Source organism: Sparus aurata, chromosome 3 (genome assembly GCF_900880675.1).
Source record: "Sparus aurata chromosome 3, fSpaAur1.1, whole genome shotgun sequence".
Lineage (NCBI taxonomy): Eukaryota > Metazoa > Chordata > Actinopteri > Spariformes > Sparidae > Sparus > Sparus aurata.
The window spans coordinates 19,651,073-19,674,024 of NC_044189.1; the positions used below are offsets into that span (position 1 = coordinate 19,651,073).

Here is a 22,952-nt window from a genome sequence, read left to right on the forward strand (position 1 = left end):
TGAAACACATTGCTTCTTTGTGTAACATCATGGGAAAGTCAAAAGAAATCAGCCAAGATATCAGGAAGAGAATTGTGTACTTGCACAAGTCTGGTTCATCCTTGGGTGCAATTTCCAGATGCCTGATGGTGCCACATTCATCTGTTCAAACAATTATATGCAAGTGTAAAGACCATGGGAATGTACAGCCATCATACCGCTCAGGTGAAGGAGACGGGTTCTGTGTCCCAGAGATGAACGTGCTTTGGTCAGAAATGTACATATCAACCCAAGAACAAAAGCAAAAGACCTTGTGAAGATGCTGGCTGAAGCTGGTAAGAGTGTGTCATTATCCACAGTGAAACGAGTACTGTACCGACATGTGCTGAAAGGCCACTCTGCCAGGAAGAAGCCATTACTCCAAAAGAAACATAAAAAAGCCAGATTACAGTTTGCAAATGCACACAGGGACAAAGACCTTAATTTTTGGAGACATGTCCTGTGGTCTGACGAAACTAAAATCTAACTTGTTTGGCCATAATGACCATCGTTACGTTTGGAGGAAAAAGGGGGAAGCTTGCAAGCCTGAGAACACCATCCCAACTGTGAAATACGGGGGTGGCAGCATCATGTTGTGGGGTTGTTTTGCTGCAGGAAGGACTGGTGCACTTCACAACATAGATGGCATCATGAGGAAAGAACATTATGTGGAAATACTGAAGCAACATCTCAAGACATCAGCCAGGAAGTTAAAGCTTGGGCGCAAAAGGGTCTTCCAAATGGACAATGACCCGAAGCATACTGCCAAACTGGTTACAAAGTGGCTTAAGGATAACAAAGTCAATGTTTTGCAGTGGCCATCACAAAGCCCTGATCTCAATCCTATTGAAAATGTATGGGCAGAGCTGAAAAGGCATGTGCGAGCAAGGCGGCAAAAAACTACAAACTTGGCTCAGTTACACCAGTTCTGTCAGGAGGAATGGGCCAAAATTCCTGCCAACTATTGTGAGAGGCTTGTGGAAAGATATCCAAAATGTTTGACCCAAGTCATACAGTTTAAAGGCAATGGTACCAAATACTAATGAAATGTATGTAAACTTCTGACTTTGAAGAAAGTAATAAAAAATTGTCTAAAAAAATCCTTCTCTCACTATTCTGGCATTTAGCTAATAGAAATAATTTTGGTAATCCTAACGGACCTAAAACAGGAAAAGTGACTGTCTGATTTCATGTCAGACAGTGAGAAAAAAAAGCATATGTGTCTTTTTATATAGTGTATGTAAACTTCTGGTTTCAACTGTACATGGCTGACTGGGAAGAAAGTGTCTTTCCTAAATGTCAGCTCTTGCCATTGATCTACTTGCGCTACTTGGATGATATCTGGGGAGTCTGGACCCATTGAAGAGCGGACTTTGATGCGTTCGTGCAAACTTTAAATGCACATCACACGTCCATTACAGTCGAACCTGAAATTCATATCACTCAGGTCAACTTCTTGGACACCACTACCTTTAAGGGGAGTGACTTCGCAAGTACGGGGACCTTGGATGTTAAACTCTTCATAAAACCCACGACACGCACGCTCTCTTACACCGTCATAGTTTCCACCCTCGCCATGTTTTCACCGGCATCCTAAAATCACAGCTGTTACGGTTCTCTCGCATATGTAGTCGACCTCAAGATCGATACGATGCGACGAAGGAACTATTTACAGCTCTTCGCAAACGTGGCTATTCTCGATCCTTTTTTTACGCAATTCTCTGAAATCACTGCATTTGCCGCGCACACAGCCAGATGGAGATGACAGGCAGCTCATCCCACTGGTGGTGACGTATTCCTCTTTTGCTCAACGGGCGGTTCGCACACTCAGAGCTACATTCACCAACACCCTTTCAACCACTCGTCTGGGCAGATGCTTCAAACTCATATCCGCCTATCGGAGGAATCCCAACTTACTGCAGCTCTTGGTACGGGCAAAGCTTCCTCCTGTGAAGACGACTTCGCGAAAAGCCCACACTCTCAAGACTGTCAGGAACACCTCCAAAACTTCGGCTTACACTTTACCCAGACATATATCGCGGACTCAAGCCAACTTTCTCTACATTATAAAATGCTGCCAGTGCAGCAAACTCTACGTCGGAGAGACGCGCAATCCACTCAATGACCGCTTGACTCAACATAAATACGTTATCCAAACACGTACAGGTTCCTCCTCCCACTTAGGGGCCCACTTCCAACGACACGTTCTACATAACCTGCTCATGCGGCCCCTGGAACATAACCCACACTGGACAGTGGCGGAACGTCAACAAAGGGAAGCTACTTGGATCAGACGCCTTAATACTTATTATCCGCAGGGCCCAAAGGACAGGAAGCCATGCAGAAGTCGGACATGACTTCAGCCTAACCCCAACCACTGTCTTTGACACAGCATGCTGTATATATTCACTCTACACTACCTTGTTCCTTTCCTAACCACTTTCATTTTATCTCTTTACACCCTAACCTCTAACCCCAAATCCTAACCTTAAATCACATTTTTTATATTTCTTATTCTTAACAATCTTAAAATCTTAACAGTAGAAATCCAGCTAAGCTAGCGGAGGTTAGATGCCCCGGACTATGTGCTGAGACCCTATTTGTACTGTTGCTGAAGTTTGGTGCTGTTCTGAGCATTATTTGTGGCTTTTTGGTGGCGGTTTATTTTGTGATCCATTTACTGCAGTGTATTGTTGTCGTGCGGTCGTTTCTGAGGTTGATAAAACTCCGTAAATTAGCGGTCTGCTAACTTGATCTCTGGAGAGGGAGTCTAACACAGTTTCACGGTGTGTTAGACCATGGATTAAACTTACACCGGAATATCCCTTTAAGTGTTTTTATATGTCTGGTTCAGCTCTTACCACTTTCATTTATTCTATTCTTTTATTTTTTACGTAGGTGGCCTGGTCAAGTTATATATGCCACATATAACAATTGTGCTCAGGGGTACTAATTCTTATCCACAAAACAATTCCTTCTCAACTTACTAATACTATCCGGGACCCCCAAGGAAGGTTTGTAATCGCTCAGGGTAGGATCCTGTCTCTCACATTGAATTTGGCTTAAAAAAAATTCAAATCAACACTAACCAAACTTACGCATGCATTAGATGGGAGGCCTTCAAGGCATATATTAGAGGGCAAATTATTAGTTTCACAAGCACTAAAAACAAGAAACAAAAAAGCAGTAAGTAATAAATTAGAGAAGCAAATAAAATCTTTGGAAATAGATATAGATAATAAAGATGACCCTGAAAAACAAAAACGGTTACTAATTTCCATCCATCCATCCATCCATTTTCGTCCGCTTATCCGGGGCCGGGTCGCGGGGGCAGCTGCCTGAGCAGGGACACCCAGACTTCCCTCTCCCCGGACACTTCCTCCAGCTCTTACGGGAGGATCCCAAGGCGTTCCTAGGCCAGCCGAGTGACATAGTCACACCAGCGTGTCCTGGGTCTTCCTCGGGGTCTCCTCCCGGAGGGACATGCCAGGAACACCTCCCGAGGGAGGCGTCCCGGGGGCAACCGAAACAGATGCCCAAGCCACCTCAGCTGGCTCCTCTCGATGTGGAGGAGCAGCGGCTCTACTCTGAGCTCCTCCCGGGTGACAGAGCTTCTCACCCTATCTCTAAGGGAGCGCCCTGCCACCCTGCGGAGGAAACTCATTTCAGCCGCTTGTATCCGGGATCTTATTCTTTTGGTCATGACCCAAAGTTCATGGCCATAGGTGAGGGTAGGGACGTAGGTTGACTGGTAAATCGAGAGCTTCGCCTTTCGGCTCAGCTCTCTCTTCACCACGACAGACCGATACAACGACCGCATTACTGCGGCCGCTGCACCGATCCGCCTGTCAATCTCACGCTCATCCTTCCCTCACTCGTGAACAAGACCCCAAGATACTTAAACTCCTCCACTTGAGGCAGGAACTCTCCCCCAACCCGGAGGGAGCAAGCCACCTTTTTCCGGTCCAGAACCATGGCCTCGGACTTGGAGGGGCTGATTCTCATCCCAGCCGCTTCACACTCGGCTGCAAACCGCCCCAGGACATGCTGGAGGTCCTGGCTCGAAGGAGCCAACAAGACCACATCATCTGCGAAAAGCAGAGATGAGATCCAGTGGCTCCTGAACCAGACCCCCTCCGGCCCGTGGCTGCGCCTAGAAATTCTGTCCATAAAAATAATGAACAGAACCGGTGACAAAGGGCAGCCCTGCCGGAGTCCAACATGCACTGGGAACAGGTCTGACTTACTGCGGGCAATGCGAACCATGTGCACATATGGACACCCTTGTGCTTGAACATGGTGTTTGTTATGGACAAACTGTGACTAGCACAGAAGTCCAGTAACAAAACACCACTCGGGTTCAGATTGGGGAGGCCGTTCCTCCCAATCACACCCCTCCAGGTAACACTGTCGACCTTCCAGAAGCAGTTGTTCGCCCCACTTTTGAACATGTTTAACAAGTCATTTAATAATGGTAAATAGCCACCAACTTTAAGACTCCTACAATAATTCTTATTTTGAAACCTGGGAAAACGCTGACTGACTGCTCCTCGTACAGGCCTGTTAGTCTTATGAGAGTAGACACAAAAATACTGTGTAAAGTTCTTGTTAAAAGGCTAGATCCATATATCCCTCCTGTGGTACATAGTGATCAGAATGGGTCCAGACAGAACCGTCAGGGATTTCATAACGTTAAAAGGGTCCTCAACATAATCCACTCTAAAAATAATACCAGGGATACAGCACAAATAATAATGCAAAATCTATACTTTTCTTGAACAAAGACAAAACAACTAATCCATTCATAAGTACACCCTTTTTTAATGCGAGGGAGGGCTTTACCTATCTTGGAATTAAGATTACCCCCTAAATGAATACAGTTGTTAAAGCAAACTATGACCCGTTGATGAGAGAGGTACAGGACTTACTTGAAAAATGGACAACAATGCCAATATCAATGTTTGGCCAGATCAAAAAAATTAAGATGACTATCTTGGTGAAATTCTTATATTTCTTTCAATCACTCCCAATACCACTGCCAAAATCCTTTTTTAAAGAATTTAATAGTGCATTTTGTACACTGTAAAAAAAAAAACTGTAAAAAAACGGTAAAAGCACTGGCAGCAAAGTTTCCAAACGGATACCGTAAAATTACAGTGAATAACCGTATCACAGAACTACATAGAATAACTGTAAAAATACAGGAGTACATATTACAGTCAAAATTAATTAAAATACAGTATAAAATAGTTCATAAATGCCGATTATACTGTATAATAACATACATATTAGTTCGGCAGTTGCTCCTGTGCTCTACAAGTAAGATTGACTAGACCTCCATATACATTAATTGCAGGGCAAAACTGGAAACAGAAACTCAGTGGATTCTGTTGAAAGTATCCAACTGCAAACTATTTCATCTATAAGTAACATCAGCATAAGAACTACTAACTACTACTACAATAGGAGTAATTTTGTGGCTTTTTTCTCAATACAGTGAATGTGTACTGGGAGCTAGACTCTGTTCCATAATTGTGAAGCACAGGAGCAGCTTATGAAGACAATCAACAATATCAGGACTTCAATCATGGCCATTAAACTTTGTTACTATTTCTTGCAAATGAAACAATTGTAAAAATCATGTTAGGATACATTCAATGTGGGCAATACATACTGTGCGTGAGAAACTGTTGTCAGATCATTTCAAACTGTCAGTTCATTTGCTTGGCTGCTGGGGCCTCCTTCAATACCTCCGATTGTCCATCTATGGAAAAAACAGGCATTTGTTTAGATAATCACTGTAAACCTTTTGGCATTTACAAACATTCATGAGAAACTGAAATCATCCTTTCTACTTTGAGTTGCTTTTTCCTTATCAGACATTACCAGAGTATATGCAGGAATCCTGAAGTTCAATACCTTTTTAAGACTTTTTAAAAGACATTCTCAAAATATTTTAAGACCTCATCGCCACTTCAAGCTTTAATCAGCAACACATCTTTAACTCACCAAACAGTTGTAGTTTGCAATTAAAGCTATAGAGCACAACCATACAACAGAACTCAGATAAGCTGGGAAGAAACAAAGCTCAAAAGAATAAATAAAACCAATGGCAAGGATTGAACTGAGGAAGAACTGATATATGGAGAGAGAAATTTCCAAATAGTCAAATTTACAAGTGGAGTGATAAGGATTGCTCCAGACGTTGTCGTGTAGACAAAACATTTGGACAATATCACGGTTGAAGTTTTATCAATTAATGTTAGTCTTTTTCCTGATAAATCTGGATCTATAAAAGTGTCTTATTGGAAAATGAACAGCACCCTCTGAAATCCCAATTGTGTAGAAGTAGAGCTAGAAAGGCTTATTTAACATTACTGGAATAAAGCTCAAAAGGAAGGAATTTTTGGAATAAACTGGGAACTCCTTAAATTTGTTTTAATGCAGTGTAATGCATGTGCTCTGCACGTGTGTTAGTCAAACAGACACACGACAGCAAATGGAGGAGAGTATGACTAGATTGAATTAACAGCAATAGCAACAACAGACCTGGCGAATGAGAGAAAACTTTTTAATTTTTCAAACATTTTAAATAAAAGAAAATAATCATGTGATGAAGTGTGGTATCATTACTTCAAGCCATGCATTGAATATGGAGAACAATTACTATATTGTGATATATACAGTTACCGTGATATAAAATTACTTAATAAGATTTTGGCCATGTCACCCATCCCGCAGTCCAACTGTGGAAAATTCAATTGATTGCACATCATTTGTAAGGCTCACACCTGTCTAGATGAGGTCTCACAGCTGACAATGCATATCAGAGCAACAACCAAGCCATGAGGTGGAAGGAACTGCCTGTAGAGCTCAGAAATTGCGTCGAGGCACAGATCTGGAGAGGGCTACAAAAAAAATTCTGCTTCACTGAAGGTTCCCTAGAGCACAGTGGCCTCCATAATTCTTAAATGGAAGAAGTTTGGAGGAACCAGGGCTCCTCCTCGATCTGGCCGCCTAGCCCAATTGAGTAATCAGGGGAGAAGAGCCTTGGTAAGAGAAGTGACCAAGAACCTGATAGTCACTCTGGCTGAGCTCCGGAGATCCTGTGTGGAGATGGGAGAAACCTCCACAAGGTCAACCATCACTGCAGAAGATTTTGTTTGGAGCCCTTCCCCAGACCTATGACTCGATACAATACTGTTTTTGAGCTCTGCAGGCAGTTCTTTCCACCTCATGACTTGGTTTTTGTCCGTGTCTCCCCCGCCCCTGGACTGACGTTGACGAGCGTCCGCACCTCTCCCCCCCCCACCATCGTTGATTATCCTCTCAGGATGGAGCACAAGCCCAGTCACAGACACTCTGAGCATTTTAATCCTATCAGCTAACGGTTATCAATCACAGACACCATGAGCTGTGTATGGCTTGGCTCTCCTGGTGAAAAATTAGAGCAGACTTTAGCAGGGAAGACAGGCTAACTTAGCATGCTAATGCTAGAACGAAACAAATTAATTAATTAAACTAATTAAAAAAACTTAAATTAACGATCTCAAGTCTCTGCAGGACTCATGCAGGACAAGTGGGACATTACACAGAGCAGCATACAGCAGTTTGACCGCATTTAAATCACGAATAATTATGAACATGTATCAGCAGAGAGCAACACAATTAGACTAATGTTAACTTCTGGCCATGTTCGAAAACCCTTTGACTAAAGTGCGCGATAATAATTAATAGTTAAGCTGTGAAATAAAATGACCCGGCTGCCATCGCTATCTGCTAACAATAGCTAATGTGACAGTAGCAATTTATCAGAGGGATGCTAACGTTAGCTTCAAAGCTGTATGCTCAGGTATGACATATTGAAAACATCATTCACATGCATTATCTGGGACACTCACCTAAGACGGCGTTTGGCTGACATGTCCACTGTGACTGTAACCAAGATAAGGCCAGCTGCATTCAAATACATCCTTGAAGATCATGCGTCCATGAGGGAGCGTCTTCACATTCACAACGAGTCATGACACACCCACGACGAACCTGATTGGACAGACACTAATCCAACCTTTTGTCATTCTTCAAACTTGTCAAACATCTGGCCAGTTATTGGTTGATTCAGCCTGCAGGTTGGTTGTTATGGGCGGGATGAAGCAAAAGCAAACTGGAAATAGGCGCGAACTTTGAAATTTGAATCTGCCTGATAGTCTGATTGCAGAAGTGAATGAAGTAAATAATGAAATAAATAATGAGATAAATAAATAATGAAATAAATAAAAATATATATTAAATATATATATATATATATATATATATATATATATATATATATATATATATATACATATATATATATCTTTTTATCTATTTCATTATTATTTATTTATTTACACACACACAAACAGTGGGTTCAGAAAGTATTCAGACTCCTTCACTTTTTTCACATTTTGTCACATTTTGTTTCACATATCAGGATCTCTGGAGCTTAACCAGAGTGATCATCTTGTATGTATGTAGGTGAAAGAGATGTTAAGCCTTTATGTACATATAGATATTTACATTAAATACCTGACAGGATGGTTAATAAAATAAGTGTATTTCGAACTATCCAATAGATCCATGTAGATCCATGTGTGGAGGAATGGCTGTGGATATATGCATTTGTATTACCATATGAGCTGTGAGCTGTCAAGGTGTCAACAGGGGAAAAAGAAAAAATTGGGATGGAGGTATGTGTAAACATAATCTGTACTATACTCACATTCCTTCAATAAAATTGTTTAAGAAAAGGAGCAAAAAGTGTGATGAGTGGAATCCAGTGAAGAAATAAGATACAGTAAGGGCCCTTGAAAGGCAGTCCAGATAGTTTTAGCCATAGGCTTGATAGCAGGCCTGCTGAGTTGGCAACACTGATGTCAGACTGAATGAATGAATGAATGAATTAAATCTTTATCATGATGTCCTGCACAGTCCCCATGGGCTCACAAGACACCATAGAATCACACAAACCAAGAGGGTTGTCCACGTATTTCCCAGCAACAAGTCCAGACCAAAAACTGTACTTCACAGAAAAATCTTCAAAAATAATCTAGTACTTCTGCAATTTTTTTTTTTTTTTACTGTAGTTTTCAGTGAATTACTTTGGTGCATGTATGTTTTGTGTATGATACCATTAATTACCCTTTTCAAAAAAACACTTTAAACATATGATTAGTTATCTGCAATTTTAAGGAAAACACTTTGAATGACTGCTTATTTCTGTAATGTACATTGAATAGGAAAAATAAACATGTTAAATTGCCCTTAAAAATATAATAATAATAATGTGATCTTATATTATGGTTAATTATTTGTAATTTTAAGGGTAAATCTTTAAACTACTGCTAATATCTGTTAATCTACAGTTATTGTCTTATTGAAAATGGTGATGAACCTGTAAAAAAACACACAAAAAAAAATTTCATACAAATTACAGTTGAATGTGTACTAATACAGTACCATATAAATGGTAAACATTTTAATTACTCCCAATATCTCCAAATCTACAGGCATTTTATTGTTTTAAAAAAAGAAAAAACTGTAAGAATACAGAAATCTTTCTGTAAAATTACTTTATTTAAAGTGCACTTTTGTAAAATAATATATTTTACATTGTCTTTATACAGTAATGTACAGTAAACTACTTTTGTGTCTGTACAAATACTACTTATTACCTCTAAAAAACCATGAAATCACCTTAACCATGCATACTTAATGACCAGCAATTTTATGGAAACACTATAGATTTCTGGAATTTTATGTACATTTCTTCATTATCATTATTGGGAAAGATTGTAAAATTACATCACATTTTATGTAAAATTACACTTGAATATCCAAGAAATATGTTAACTTACCTTTAAAAAACATAATAATAATGTAATATCATATTATGATTAATTGCTTGTAATTCTAAAGGTGCAATTACTGCTAATATCTGTTAATTTACAGTTGTTACATTGTCTTATGGAAAATGGTAATAAACCTGTGAAAAAATACGGAAACTTGCATGTGAAATTACAGTTAAAGATGTACAAATACAATAAATTGTCGTTAAAAAACACAATATCAATGTAATCTTACATTATGGTTAATTTACTGTAATTTTAAAAATAAAAACTAAAATTACTGAAAAAATCTGTAAATCTACTAGTATTTCATTGTTTTATTAGAAAACAGGAAAAATCTGTAAAAAATTACAGAAAATCTCCTGTAAAATTACATTTTTTTCTTACAGTGTAGGTTTATCTGGAACAACAGAAAACCTAGACTGAGACTCAGATTATTGTATTTGCCACATGATAGGGGTGGATTACAGATGCCCAGTTTACAGTGGTATTACTGGGCCGCTCAGCTGCGCAGTGCTATGTTTCATTTTGTCACACACTCTCCTCCAGCATGGGTTTGTATTGAACAACCATCAGTATCTAAGCTGCCATTAAGCCTATATTCATATTCAGAAGATTTAAAACAAATTGGAGACTTGTATGTTCAGGGCACTTTAGTAACATTTAACGACCTTTGTTTGAAACATTCAATTCCAAAGACATTTTTTTTAAATACTTACAATTGAAGCACTTCATTTCATCAAAGCATCACCAGGCTACACATGAGCTGCCGTTGTCCTGCCTCGAGGGCATTGTGTTAAAACACATGAATGGGAAACTGCAAATCTCTACACTATATACAGCACTTGTCCAGCATGATGAGGAATCTAGTCATGATAGAAGGAGGGCATGGAGTTTAGATATTAAGGAAGATATTGAAGAAGCTGAGTGGGCGACAGCTTGTTTAAAAGCTCAGTCACAAACCATTAATACTCAAATGAAACTGCTACAATTTAAGTGGTTAATGAGGACATGAGACCCCTGAGAAACTCAATAAATGGTCCCCTTCCAGATACATGTGAGAAATGTTTGACTGAGAAAGGTACTTTAATTCATTGTGCATGGGAATGTCCTAAGCTGGTCGCTTTTTGGAAAATGGTTGTCTGCACTTTAAGTAAAATAGCAGGTATTCAGGTACCCTGTGTAGTAAAACTTTGTAATCTAGGGATATTACCAGATTGCTTTATTGTTAACTCAAAGTGTAAGACTCTGATCAACTTTGGCCTCCTGCAGGCCAGGAGGATGGCTGCTCTATCTTGGAGAGAGACTGAAGTATCCGCTACACAATCTTGGATTAGAAAGATGGCAATGTGTGTTACATTATAAAAGCTAACCTGTGTAATTACGGGTGAAGTGCAAGAGTTTGATGAGGTGTGGGCACCCTTAATGAACTTTCTCAAGTAACAATACATTATATTTATCTGTAAGGCTATTGAGTGTGACAGTTGTATTTTTTATTTTATTCATCTTTTATTATTGTAATTTTTTTATATAAACACACATATGTGTATATATGTGTGTGTTTATATATATATATTTTATTTTTTTTCTATATGTGTACGCAGCGAGGTCTGCCTGCCTCTCATTGTGCAACTAGTGTTGTATGTGTCGATGTGTTTTTTCATTTTCTTATTGAAAATCAACAAAAAACATTGTTAAAAAACAACTGTGAGCTTCACATGCTCATATTTACAGCGTCATTATTTCCATCTGTCATACCAGCAGAAATGTTAATTACTGGTCAGTTCCTACATTTAATTCTAGCTTTTTAAATCTTCAAGCTCTCTGAAAGACATAAATCTTTTCTTCTGACAAAAATGAGACGACTTAACTGAGTCCATTACAAAACAAACAGCAGCAGAACAGAAGAACTATTACGGGTGTTTTCACTGAAAAGCTCAGAGCAAAAATAAAGTAAGTGACAACATCTTCATGGATCTGTGGCAGCTTCTGACGAGTCACGTGGAATAGATATGAGAAGTAGAAATGCCTGTATCATATCAACAGAGGGATTGTTGTTGTGACACAATAAAACTATAATTATACTGAACAACAAGCAGTAAATCTCTCCTGAACGTGTCAGACTCCCCAACGTTTGATGAGCAGTGAACATTTATTACTTGTTTTTAACTTCCTTGTTCACTTTTTAGAGTCCTGGTTCATTTTATCCAAAGTTTCTGATGAGACTGTTGTTGTTCCAGTAGATGATAATAGTTTTGCATTGCAGTGTGAATAATGTGAAGCTAAACATTTGTGAGTGACATGCGTCACAGTGGGTCCTGCAGCAGAGATGTGCTGTAGAGCTCTGGGCTCCTGCTCTGTTTAACAATCAGTGTTTTTGTTTCAGCACAGTAAAACTCGTCACAGAAATCATTTCTGACATTAAAACATGTGATTTCAGGATGTGAGGCTCAGGTTGCAATAAGCATCCAAACATTCATCAAGTCCAAGTTGTCATCATCCCACCTGATGCTGAGAAGACCGTTGATCACACAGAGCGGCCTTTCTTATTCAGCAGCTTGGAAAAGGTGCTGAACAACAATTGCTGCTGGCCGTCGACACTCAGCAGACAGGTTCTGTTCTGATTGGATAGAGACCCGCTGGAGGTACAAGTTACATGTTGTGTGTTTAATGAATAATAAGGATTACTGGATTATAATGATGATGATGATGATGATGATGTTAAATCTGCAGTGAAACTTCAGTGTGACACTGACAGTAAATGACAACAGCTTCATGGATTTATTGCGGATAAATCATGTTCCTTGTTATCTAAATATCCTGGTCCAAAGGTCCAAGGACACGTTGGATTGTTTCCTGGAATTTCTGCTGAATAGATATGAGAAGTAATTATGACTGTATCATTAGAAACATGACACAGTTTAACAGCTGTTGAAGGAGAGTGAACAGTCATTGCTGATGTTTTATTTCCATGTTTTTATTTTAGACTCTTGGTTAATTTTTGATCCAAACTCCTTTATGATCATCAGATGATGATGTTTTTGTTCTGTGTGCTGTTTAAAGTGATTGTCGTACACGTTGGACCAATGATACGACACCAGCAGTGTGAACACCCTCTCTGAGACCTATAAAAGAAAGTGGGCTCTCTTCTGTCTGTACAACATTCTCACTATCATCCGACAGAGCAGATCACTGCGACTCCAAAGACTTCAGAGACTCTCCGACCATCACATCAACCCCTCGTCCTGCAGCTGGGACAGAGACTCTGACTCCAACATGTTCTTGTTCCTCTTCTTGTTTGGTCTGGCTCTGGGTGCTGTGTCTCCTTCAGATGTGCCTCAAGTGAAGCTGCAGCGTGGCGGCTGTCCCATGTTCTGGTACAGCTTCAACGGACGCTGCTACAAGTATGTTGCAGCACGTTTGACCTGGGCTGATGCAGAGCTGTACTGTGTGTCAGAGGGAACCAACCTGGTGTCTATCCACAGTCTGGAGGAACAGGAGTTTGTTAATTCTCTGATCAAGAACTTTGACCACACTCAGGGATTCACCTGGATCGGTCTCAGTGACACTCAGAAGGAAGGAGGATGGATGTGGTCTGATGGTTGTGCAGTGGACTTTGTCTTTTGGAATGCAGGAGAGCCAAACAATGATGGAGGAAAGGAACACTGTGTTCACACCAATTTAGGCACATCTAAGAAATGGAATGATTGGCTGTGTTCTCAAACTGTTCCCTCTGTTTGTGCAACTCGCATCATGTGTCCTTCTTAACTGATGTGGTTTCATATGTTTGATTCAACCTGGTCCCTGTTCACCTGTTTCTCTGTTATGTGCTTTAGTTGCTCTGCTTTGACGAGTTGGCAGTGAGACTCAAAAATCAACATTCATGGAAATCTGAAACTTTATACTTCTGCTCCATATTTCACTGCTCAATATTGTAATTACTTTACTTCACTACATCTTTTTAATAACTTAAGTCACTAGTTACTGTGAGGATTCAGATTAATGATGCAAAATATAATCAATGAAAATACTATAATGTCATATCATACATTAAGATTAAACTTTAATCTTTAAACTTAAAATCTATTATTGATCAACATCTGCTTTTAGTGTGTTGAGGAAAATCTCCACAATTGTTTTCTGGAAGAGGCAGAAAATGTTTCTGTGCAAACTGTGGAGACAAACGGCTTCACATGGCAAACTGAAATGTCTGATCTCACCTGTTCATCATGACTACATTTGTACATGAAGTAGAATCTAAAAGAAATGCAATAAACACAAAACTAAGTTGAGCATTCTTTTGACATTCTGAATATCAGTTTTATATGGATCAAAGATAATATTATTGAAACGTAAGTTGTTCACAGCGTTTCTAATCATTAGAAACAAATCGTAACTCATTTCATTGTTTTTCACAACAACACTGGTGGAAACAGAGCTTCCTTTGGTCACATGTTCAACAGACTTCATGCCGCTAATTATGGAGTAAAAATCATGCCAAAACCTCACAAACACACAAAAGTGTTTTACTCATGCCCAACGATTCACAAACAAACTTAGTGTGGTTTGCGATTACAAAACATCATTCACAAAGTAATGTATTTTCTTTTGCAAATAAGAAACATACCTATCAAACAAATACGTCATGCTTCCGAATCAAATACAGCATGTTTTACACATACAAAGGAACATATTTCTTCAATTACAAAAAAAATCCTTCAATTACAAAAAACAGTTCACACTCCACAACAGCAGGCGGCGCTGTCTAGTCAATTTCACTAGCAAGGACCACACCATCAACGAGATGCGTTTAAGGATTTATTAGTGACAAAAGAAAACGAAGTGTCGAAGATCTTGGTTCTTTTGAGTTCTTCGAGTGCGTTGTGGGGATTCTTGTAGAGAATCCGCCGCCGCTCCCGGGCAGCGACGGACCCCCTCATGGACCTACGAAGGAGAGGAGAGAAAGAAGAAACAGACAGAGAGAAATGGGGTGGGGGGGAGGGGTGCAGAATACGAGAGCGAAGCAGATGAGAGGGTCAGGTGGTTATTTATAGAAATGCGGAAGTTGGCGCTGTTGAGGTGTGGTCCTGCTCCTGAAACTTCGCCAATTAAGCTTCAATTCACTAGCAAGGACCACACCATCAACGAGATGCGTTTAAGGATTTATTAGTGACAAAGGAAAACGAAGTGTCGAAGATCTTGGTTCTTTTGAGTTCTTCGAGTGCGTTGTGGGGATTCTTGTAGAGAATCCGCCGCCGCTCCCGGGCAGCGACGGACCCCCAAAAACCTCCAATTACTTGAGAAGAGATTGAGCGGATCTGAGATCTTTGAGATCTGAACAGATGTAACGGTGGTACGTTTGGGAGGACCAGCGGCCTATGAGATGTATGAAGTGTCTGGGAAGCCATTACGGGAGGCTGAAGTGGCAGCTCCGATTCTGAAGGAGTGCCCAGAGTAGTTGTCGGGCAAAATACCAGACAATGAGAGCACCCGGCGAAAGTGATGGTGGAACCAGAATCGAGTAGCCACTTGGCTGGATTCGGAGATGAAGAGAGGATCTGTCGTTGTTGTGAGATTTACGGAATTGCAAGAAATTTGCGAGGGTTTCGAAGGGATTCAGTGGTGATTGGACCTTGAAGAAGAAGACGGGTGTAGGCGGACCAAATTGATTGGTTTTGGTTTGCTTTAAGTGGAACACCATAGTGTCGTCTGAAAAGCGAGACAAGTCAGAAATGCAAGCATGACGGCTTGAGTCGAAGTGAATGGTTGAGGAGGTGAATTCGGAGCATCTGAGGAAGCCAAAAGGCAAGCAAAAACATGGCTTCCAGGGTTTGGGCGACTTGAGGAGTGCCGTACCCGGAACGGATTGTGTGGAGGCAGATTAACGGCAAGTTGGCATTAAGAGGAAGACGGCGAGGGCTTAACGAACTGTTAACGAACAGCCGGTTATTGTCTTGGAAAGAAGCTGATACCGCTAAGGTAAGCTTGGTGGTGCATGATTTGTCATGAGGAATGGGCGTAAGTACTGAAAGAAGTCGCGGTGATGAGATCGAATGACGGAAAGGTTGTGTTGTATTGGTCGTGAAAGTAATGGAAGCTTTCCAAGCTGTCCAGTAGGAAGAGAGGGTCGAGGGTGATAGGCTGTTGATGGTGGAGCTCTGGTAGTCGCTTATCAGGGGTATAAGCGCAGGATTTACGAGTTGAATGTCGACGCCCAACTGGCGTAGGGAAGGTATCTGCGTGAGGTGCCAAGCTTCTGAACTTCTGGCATTCATTAGCGAGCTTCGGGGGCGATTCTGCCGCAACCCATCTTCCTTTGTAGAAACCCCCAAAACTGGCCTAAGGAGCAGCATCGCTGTACAGATGGATGTCATGTGGGTTAGTTGGTTGGTCATCGTAAAAGAAAGTGATTCCGTTCCAGTTGGTGATAGGGTTGAGTCACGGACAGATTTCAGCAAGGCTCGAGCTATCCAGGGAGATGGAGGTCAAGAGTGATGGGACGGAAGGGACAGAAGTTGATGTTTGGTGCGGCGCTGGGCGCAGAAGAAGGTTCGACTGAGCTTTCCAACCGGGAATGAAGTCTAAAACTTGTTAGTGTCAAGAATGATTCCGAGAAACTCAAGGGATGTGGAGGGGCCCTCTGTTTTCTCTGCGACGATGGGACCCCGAGGTTGGAGAAGACTGAAGTCAGGGTAATCAGGCCGGAAGCGGGTGGCGATGTGGTGGGGGGAAATTGTTAGACTGGATCCAGCTGAGGGCTTCAGGTGGGGTGTCGAAGAGTTTAGGCTGCTTTGCGACCAAAGGTGAGCCTAACAGCGAAGTAATATATACCACGCCAATGGAGGCTGAAGAAACGGCAGAAGTCGGGGTGAATAGGGAGGACTTTAAGAGCACTGGTCTGTTCCTGGACCTTCCTTAACTTCCTTAGCGAGCGTGCGGTCAACTGAATCTGGCTCGGTTATGGTCGACTGAAGATTTTTGATTTCTAAAGAGATAGATGATTGTGTGGAGTCCGGGGTGAAGACCTTCTTCAAGTCCTTTATGAGAAACTAGCTTTGGCGAGGTAGGTTGTACGGGGATTCGGGGTGGGCGTGGCCCCCGCTGCAGAAGGAGTAAACGTGGAGGAAGCGGCACTGAGACACGGTGCATCCGGTACTGTTGAAGCCGTTGCAAATCGAACAACCTCCTTGGTGCATGACGGGCCTGCCTTTCTTATATACGCCGCTGATTACGGGAAGATGACAGAAGGGGTAGATGACATCTGTTCTGGAGGTATGGGTGCTGGTGGAGCTGCCGACAACAGGCGAGAGAAGGCTGAAGCTCTCGTTTGTTTTTGTTTTTTTGTGCGGCCCAGTGTGGGTAGCTGTGTATAAAGTGAAATTAGTGGTTGCCTGTTGAGGGGGAAGAACAGGTGCCGGCATCCCGGTGCTGACGACCCCAGCCGACATGAGCTGCTGGGACTGATGGAGCTGGGAGATGTAAGCTCCCTGCATCCCGGCATAGGGTGCTGGCACCCGGTGCCAGGAGCCCCGGTTGAAGGGAGGTGCTGTGGTTGCTGGAATTAGGCGGCAGAGGGCACTGGCATCTTGGTGCCAGGAGACTTGGTTGAAGCGAGGTGCTGTTGTTGATGGAAACAGGAAGCAGAGGGCGCTGGCATCCCGGTGCCAGGAGCCCTGGTTGAAGCAATCTGCTGTGGTTGCTGGAAATAGGCGCTAGAGGGCGCTGGCATCTCGGTGCCAGGAGCCCCGGTTGAAGCGAGCAGCTGTGGTTGCTTGAAACGGGAAGCAGGGGGTGCTGGCATCTCGGTGCCAGGAGCCCCAGTTGAAGCGAGCTGCTGTGGTTGCTTGAAACGGGAAGCGGGGGTGCTGACATCTCGGTGCCGGGAGCCCCGGTTGATCAAGCTGCTGTGGTTGCTTGAAATGGGAAGCAGGGGGTGCTGTCATCTCGGTGCTGGGAGCCCCGGTTGATCAAGCTGCTGTGGTTGCTTGAAACGAGAAGGAGGGGGGCGCTGGCATCTCGGTGCCAGGAGCCCCGGTTGAAGCGAGCTGCTGTGGTTGCTGGAAACAGGAAGCAGAGGGCTCTGGTATCTCGGTGCCAGGATCAGAATCAGAATCAGAATCCTTTAATGTCCCGCAGACGGGGGAATTTGTTTCTCGCAGCAGCAGAATATTACGAGAATAGAGCAATAGCAAAATAGATAATAGAATAGACACTATAATTAAAAAGGGGAAGAAAATGGAATCGAATCGACGTATATACATATTTACATGATGTAGTGCAAGAATGGACAGTCATTTTTAATATACAGACCGGAGCGGTTGAAGCGAGCTGCTGTGGTTGCTGGAAACAGGAAGCAGACGGCGCTGGCATCTCGGTGCCAGGAGCCCCGGTTGAAGCGAGCTGCTGTGGTTGCTCGAAACAGGAGCAGAGGGCGCTGGCATCTCGGTGCCAGGGTCAAAATCTGAATCAGAATCCTTTAATGTCCCGCAGACGGGGAAATTTGTTGTCGCGGCAGAATATTACGAGAACAGCGCAATAGCAAGATAGACAATAGAATAGACACTATAATTAAAAAGGGGGAGAAAATAGCATCGAAGTACATATTTACATGATGTAGTGCAAGAATTGACAGTAATTTTTATATACAGACCGGAGCCCCGGTTGAAGCGAGCTGCTGTGGTTGCTGGAAACAGGAAGCAGAGGGCACTGGCGTCTCAGTGCCAGGGGCCCCAGTTGAAGCGAGCTGCTGTGGTTGCTGGACACAGGAAGCAGGGGGCGCTGGCATCTCGGTGCCAGGAGCCCCGGTTGAAGCGAGCTGCTGTGGTTGCTGGAAACAGGAAGCAGGGGGCGCTGGCATCTCGGTGCCAGGAGCCCCGGTTGAAGCGAGCTGCTGTGGTTGCTGGACACAGGAAGCAGAGGGCGCTGGCATCCCGGTGCCAAGAGCCTCCGCTGAAACAGGCTGCTGTGGTTGTTAGCAGTGGGCTGTAGGGGGCACTGGCATCCCTGTGCCAGGAGCCTCCGCAAAGTTTAGCTGCGGTGATGGCCGGAACTGGATGGCGGTGGGCACTGTGGCGTTTGCCCTTGAGGTTGTAGGTTGCTGTAGCTGATGATGATAATCCTGATAGAAGTTGGAGGGTCCTGGAATCTATCTGGGCGCTCCCTCTGGAGTGTAGTGATGCGAGAAGTGGTGGCGGAAACTCTGGAGTTGTTTGATCTGGCAGAGGATCTCTATCTCTGCTTTTGCTGCTGCTCTTTGTTTTCTTTGGGCTTTGTCATTTGATTGTACTGTCCCTTTAACAAGAGCGTAGACGTCACTGCCTGTAGGGCTGTGCGTGATGACGTCAGCTGGAAGCGATCTGGTGTTAACGGAACGAACAGCCATGAGTTTATTTATTTATTTTTCGAAGATTGGCTGTTGTGGTGGCTAGAACTGGATGGCAGTGGGCACCATGACGTTGCCCTAGATGTTGTAGGTTGCTAGTGTCGATGATGAAAATCCTGATGGGATTGGAGGGTCCTGAAATCCATCTGGGCACTCCCTTTGGAGTGGAGTGATGACGAGAGGTGGTAGCAGAAACTCTAGAGTCATTTGATCTGGCTGAGGATCTCTGTCTCCACTTTTGCTGCTGCACTTTCTGTTGTCTATGAGCTTTCTGCTGTCTTTGGGCTGTAGTATTTAATTGTACTGTCCCTTTTAACAGGAGCGTCGACGTCGCGGTGTGTTGCGTGCGCGTGATGACGTCACCCGGAAGAGAGCGGAGCGTGGAGACGTTGTGACCGGCGAGTTGTTCGGCCGGTGTTGGCGGAACGATGGCGGGAGGCTTCGCTTCTTGGAGGTGAAGGAGACGGCGAACTGTGGCGAACTGCAGCGACGGTGACTTTCTGTTCCGGAAATTCCTCGTCCTCTCTTTGCTGCGGAAGGAGGTGGGCTGGGAGACACGGGAGAGTCGTCGGGCGAACTATGATAATCTTGGATGTTGAGGAGAGATGAACCAGGCGGGAGACGAACCATGGATGAGACGAAGTTGGTGCTCTTCGGACCCGCTCGCGTCCTAGCCGGCTGTTGGGCCACTGGAATCGGGTCCTCGGGTACGGAGGTGACGGGAGAGTAGTCGGCTTCAGATGAATGGTGATCCTCATCTCGTCTGAAAGATTGTCCGACGGGAATAGTGATACGAAGTCCATGATGAGGTGAGTAGAGCCTGATGTTGCTCGTACAAAAGTTTGGATGTGCTCGGGCGAGGCGATGTCGCGTGATCTCGTTTCTGGGTGCGAGAGCGCAGAATACGAGAGCGAAGCAGATGAGAGGGTCAGGTGGTTATTTATAGAAATGCGGAAGTTGGCGCTGTTGAGGTGTGGTCCTGCTCCTGAAACTTCGCCAATTAAGCTTCAATTAAGGCCACCAGGATGATTTTTTCTTCCCCCACAAATTTAATATAATTTTTTATTTTTATTTTATTCAAGGCTGCAACAGGAGCTACCATACACATATATACGCGGACGCCTCATTGAGTACTGTACCGTACGTCGCCGTCGCCGCCATCTTGGATGTGGCAGCTCTGCCCCGTGAAGCATTGTTGTTTCTGAAGCATGATGTATTTGTTTGATAGGTACGTTTCTTATTTGCATAATAAATGGGATATATGTTCCCTTTGAGGTGTATATCATTAATATCACATTGAACAAAGGTTTTATTTTACAGTATATTCATAGAACTCATAACAGAGCTGTCATCGACATCGTATTGAAAGACTGAAGCAACCAGAAAGAAACTGTCATCACGTTTATGATGAAGATGTTTGAGAAGAATTCATTTGGGCCTCCTAATCTCTTTTTCTTTGAAATGAATTCAGACATCTTTTTAAATAACATGATGCAATACTGCATAGATAACCAGGAACAGAACTGATCCCATTGGACCTGAGTTGTAGATTTACAGCTGGATCACATGTGCATTGATTTTGGAGTTCTGGTTAAAGTGTCACCAACCAGATCAGTACAGTTTAAATCATAATGCTTGTTAAAGTTGACATACAGTATATGGGGCGCCAGTTGTAAAGTAGCACATGCTAAAAGAAACAGCAACTTTACGCTACATTTAGCGACAACTACGATTAAAAAACATATGTGGATTTTTTTATGTTCAGTTTGACCAGATTTACAGCAATATCTGTGAACTTTATGATATTTACTTCTCTTGTAAAAATATAATATCAATGTTAAATCTTAGAGCTGCTTTGGCAGCAAAAGGGGACCAACACAATATTAGGCAGGTGGTGATGATGTTCTGCCTGATCGGTGTACAGCACATCTATGCTGCAGGACCGAATGTGACACACACTGATCAGGCAGAACAATATGACCACCTGTCTAATATTGTGTTGGTCCCCTTTTGATGCCAAAACAGCTCTGAGATTTAACATTGCATGGACTCCACTAGACCTCTGAAGGTGTGCTGTGGTTTCTGGCACCAAGATGTCAGCAACAGATCTGTAAGTTGTGAGGTGGGGCCTCCATGGATCAGACTGGTTTGTCCAGCACATCCCACAGATGCTCTGTTGGATTGAGATCTGGGGACTTTGGAGGCCAAGTCGACACTTCAAACTCTTTGTTGTGCTCCTCAAACCATCATGAACCATTTTTAGCTTTGTGTCCCATTATCCTGCTGAAAGAGGCCACAGCCATCAGGGAATACTGTTGCAGACCATGAACACCCTGTCATGGAAACAATGCTGAGGTAGGTGGTACGTTTCAGAGTAAAAGCCACATGGATGGCAGGACCCGAGGTTTCCCAGCAGAACATCGTCCAAAGCATCACACTGCCTCTGCTGGCTGGCCTTCTTCCCATAGTGCATCCTGGTGCCATGTGTTTCCAGGTAAGCGACGCACATGACATCCGTGTGATATAAAGGAAAACGTGTCTCATCAGACCAGGCCACCTTCTTCCATTGCTCCGTGGTCCAGTTCCAGTTCTGATGCTCCCATTGTTGCTGCTTTCGGTGGTGGACAGGGGTCAGCATGGGCACCCTGACTGGTCTGCAGCTCTGCAGCCACATACACAACAAACTGTGATGCACTGTGTGTTCTGACACCTTTCTATCAGAACCAGCATTAACTTCTTCAGCAGTCTGTGCAACAGTAGCTCATCTGTTGGATCGGGCCACACGGGCCAGCGTTCACTCATGTGAGCATCACTGAGCCTCGGCCTTTTTGATAGATACTGACCACTGCAGACCGGGAACACCCCACAAGAGCTGCAGTTCTGGAGATGCTCTGACCCAGTTGTCTAGCCATCACAGTTTGGCCCTGGTCAAACTCACTCAAATCTTTACGCTGGCCCATTTTTCCTGCTTCTAACACATCAACTCTGAGGACAGCATGTTCACTTGCTGCCTGATATATCCCACTAACAGGTGCCATGATGAAGAGATAATCAGTGCTGTTCACTTCACCTGTCAGTGGTCATAATGTTCTGCCTGGTCACTGTAGAGTTCTTGGTTTGTTTACAGTTTTTGCTGAATGCTTCCACACATGTTGCAGACTTCGGCTCACTGTGTCATAACTTAACACACAGGCCGTGTAAGACACAGCACATGGAGATAAACTCCTAACTTATACGGTAAAATGAAACTCTTGAAACAAAACCTAACAATCCCATTTCAAAACTGTTTTTAGCATCAAAACGTTAAACACATGCACCTTTGATTTACTCTTTCCCAGCAGCAACAACACGCAGATGTGCTTTATGCAAAACACATCTGTATTCAGTACTTTGGATGGTTTTTGACTTTAAAAGTCTCATACAGATGTTTTTTTTGAAAGATTGATCCACTACAGTTGATCTAGACACATGAAAACAAAATAGAAACGCTTCGGAATTTTTTTTTTTTTTCAGGATTTTGCAAATGTAAAAAAAACAAAACACAAAGCCATGGTACAACCTGAATGTTCTACAAAACATAGTGTTGCAAGGGAACACATGCCTTATCCAACTCTGTTTGGACCTCACCTCAATGTCGCCGCATGCCTTTTCCATGACTTGTAGAA

At 43.0% G+C, this 22,952-nt stretch overlaps 1 protein-coding gene across 1 annotated transcript in view; it reads left to right on the forward strand.

The window, feature by feature from the left end:
- The first annotated feature begins 12,962 nt into the window (after nucleotides 1-12,962).
- Nucleotides 12,963-22,952, forward strand: part of LOC115578427 (lactose-binding lectin l-2-like) — a 31,858-nt gene continuing 21,868 nt past the window's right edge. The window contains exon 1 of the mRNA XM_030411387.1: nucleotides 12,963-13,784. Within this exon, the coding sequence (XP_030267247.1) occupies nucleotides 13,182-13,673 (492 nt within the window). The 5' untranslated portion in view covers nucleotides 12,963-13,181 and the 3' untranslated portion in view covers nucleotides 13,674-13,784. The remainder of the gene's footprint in view (nucleotides 13,785-22,952) is intronic.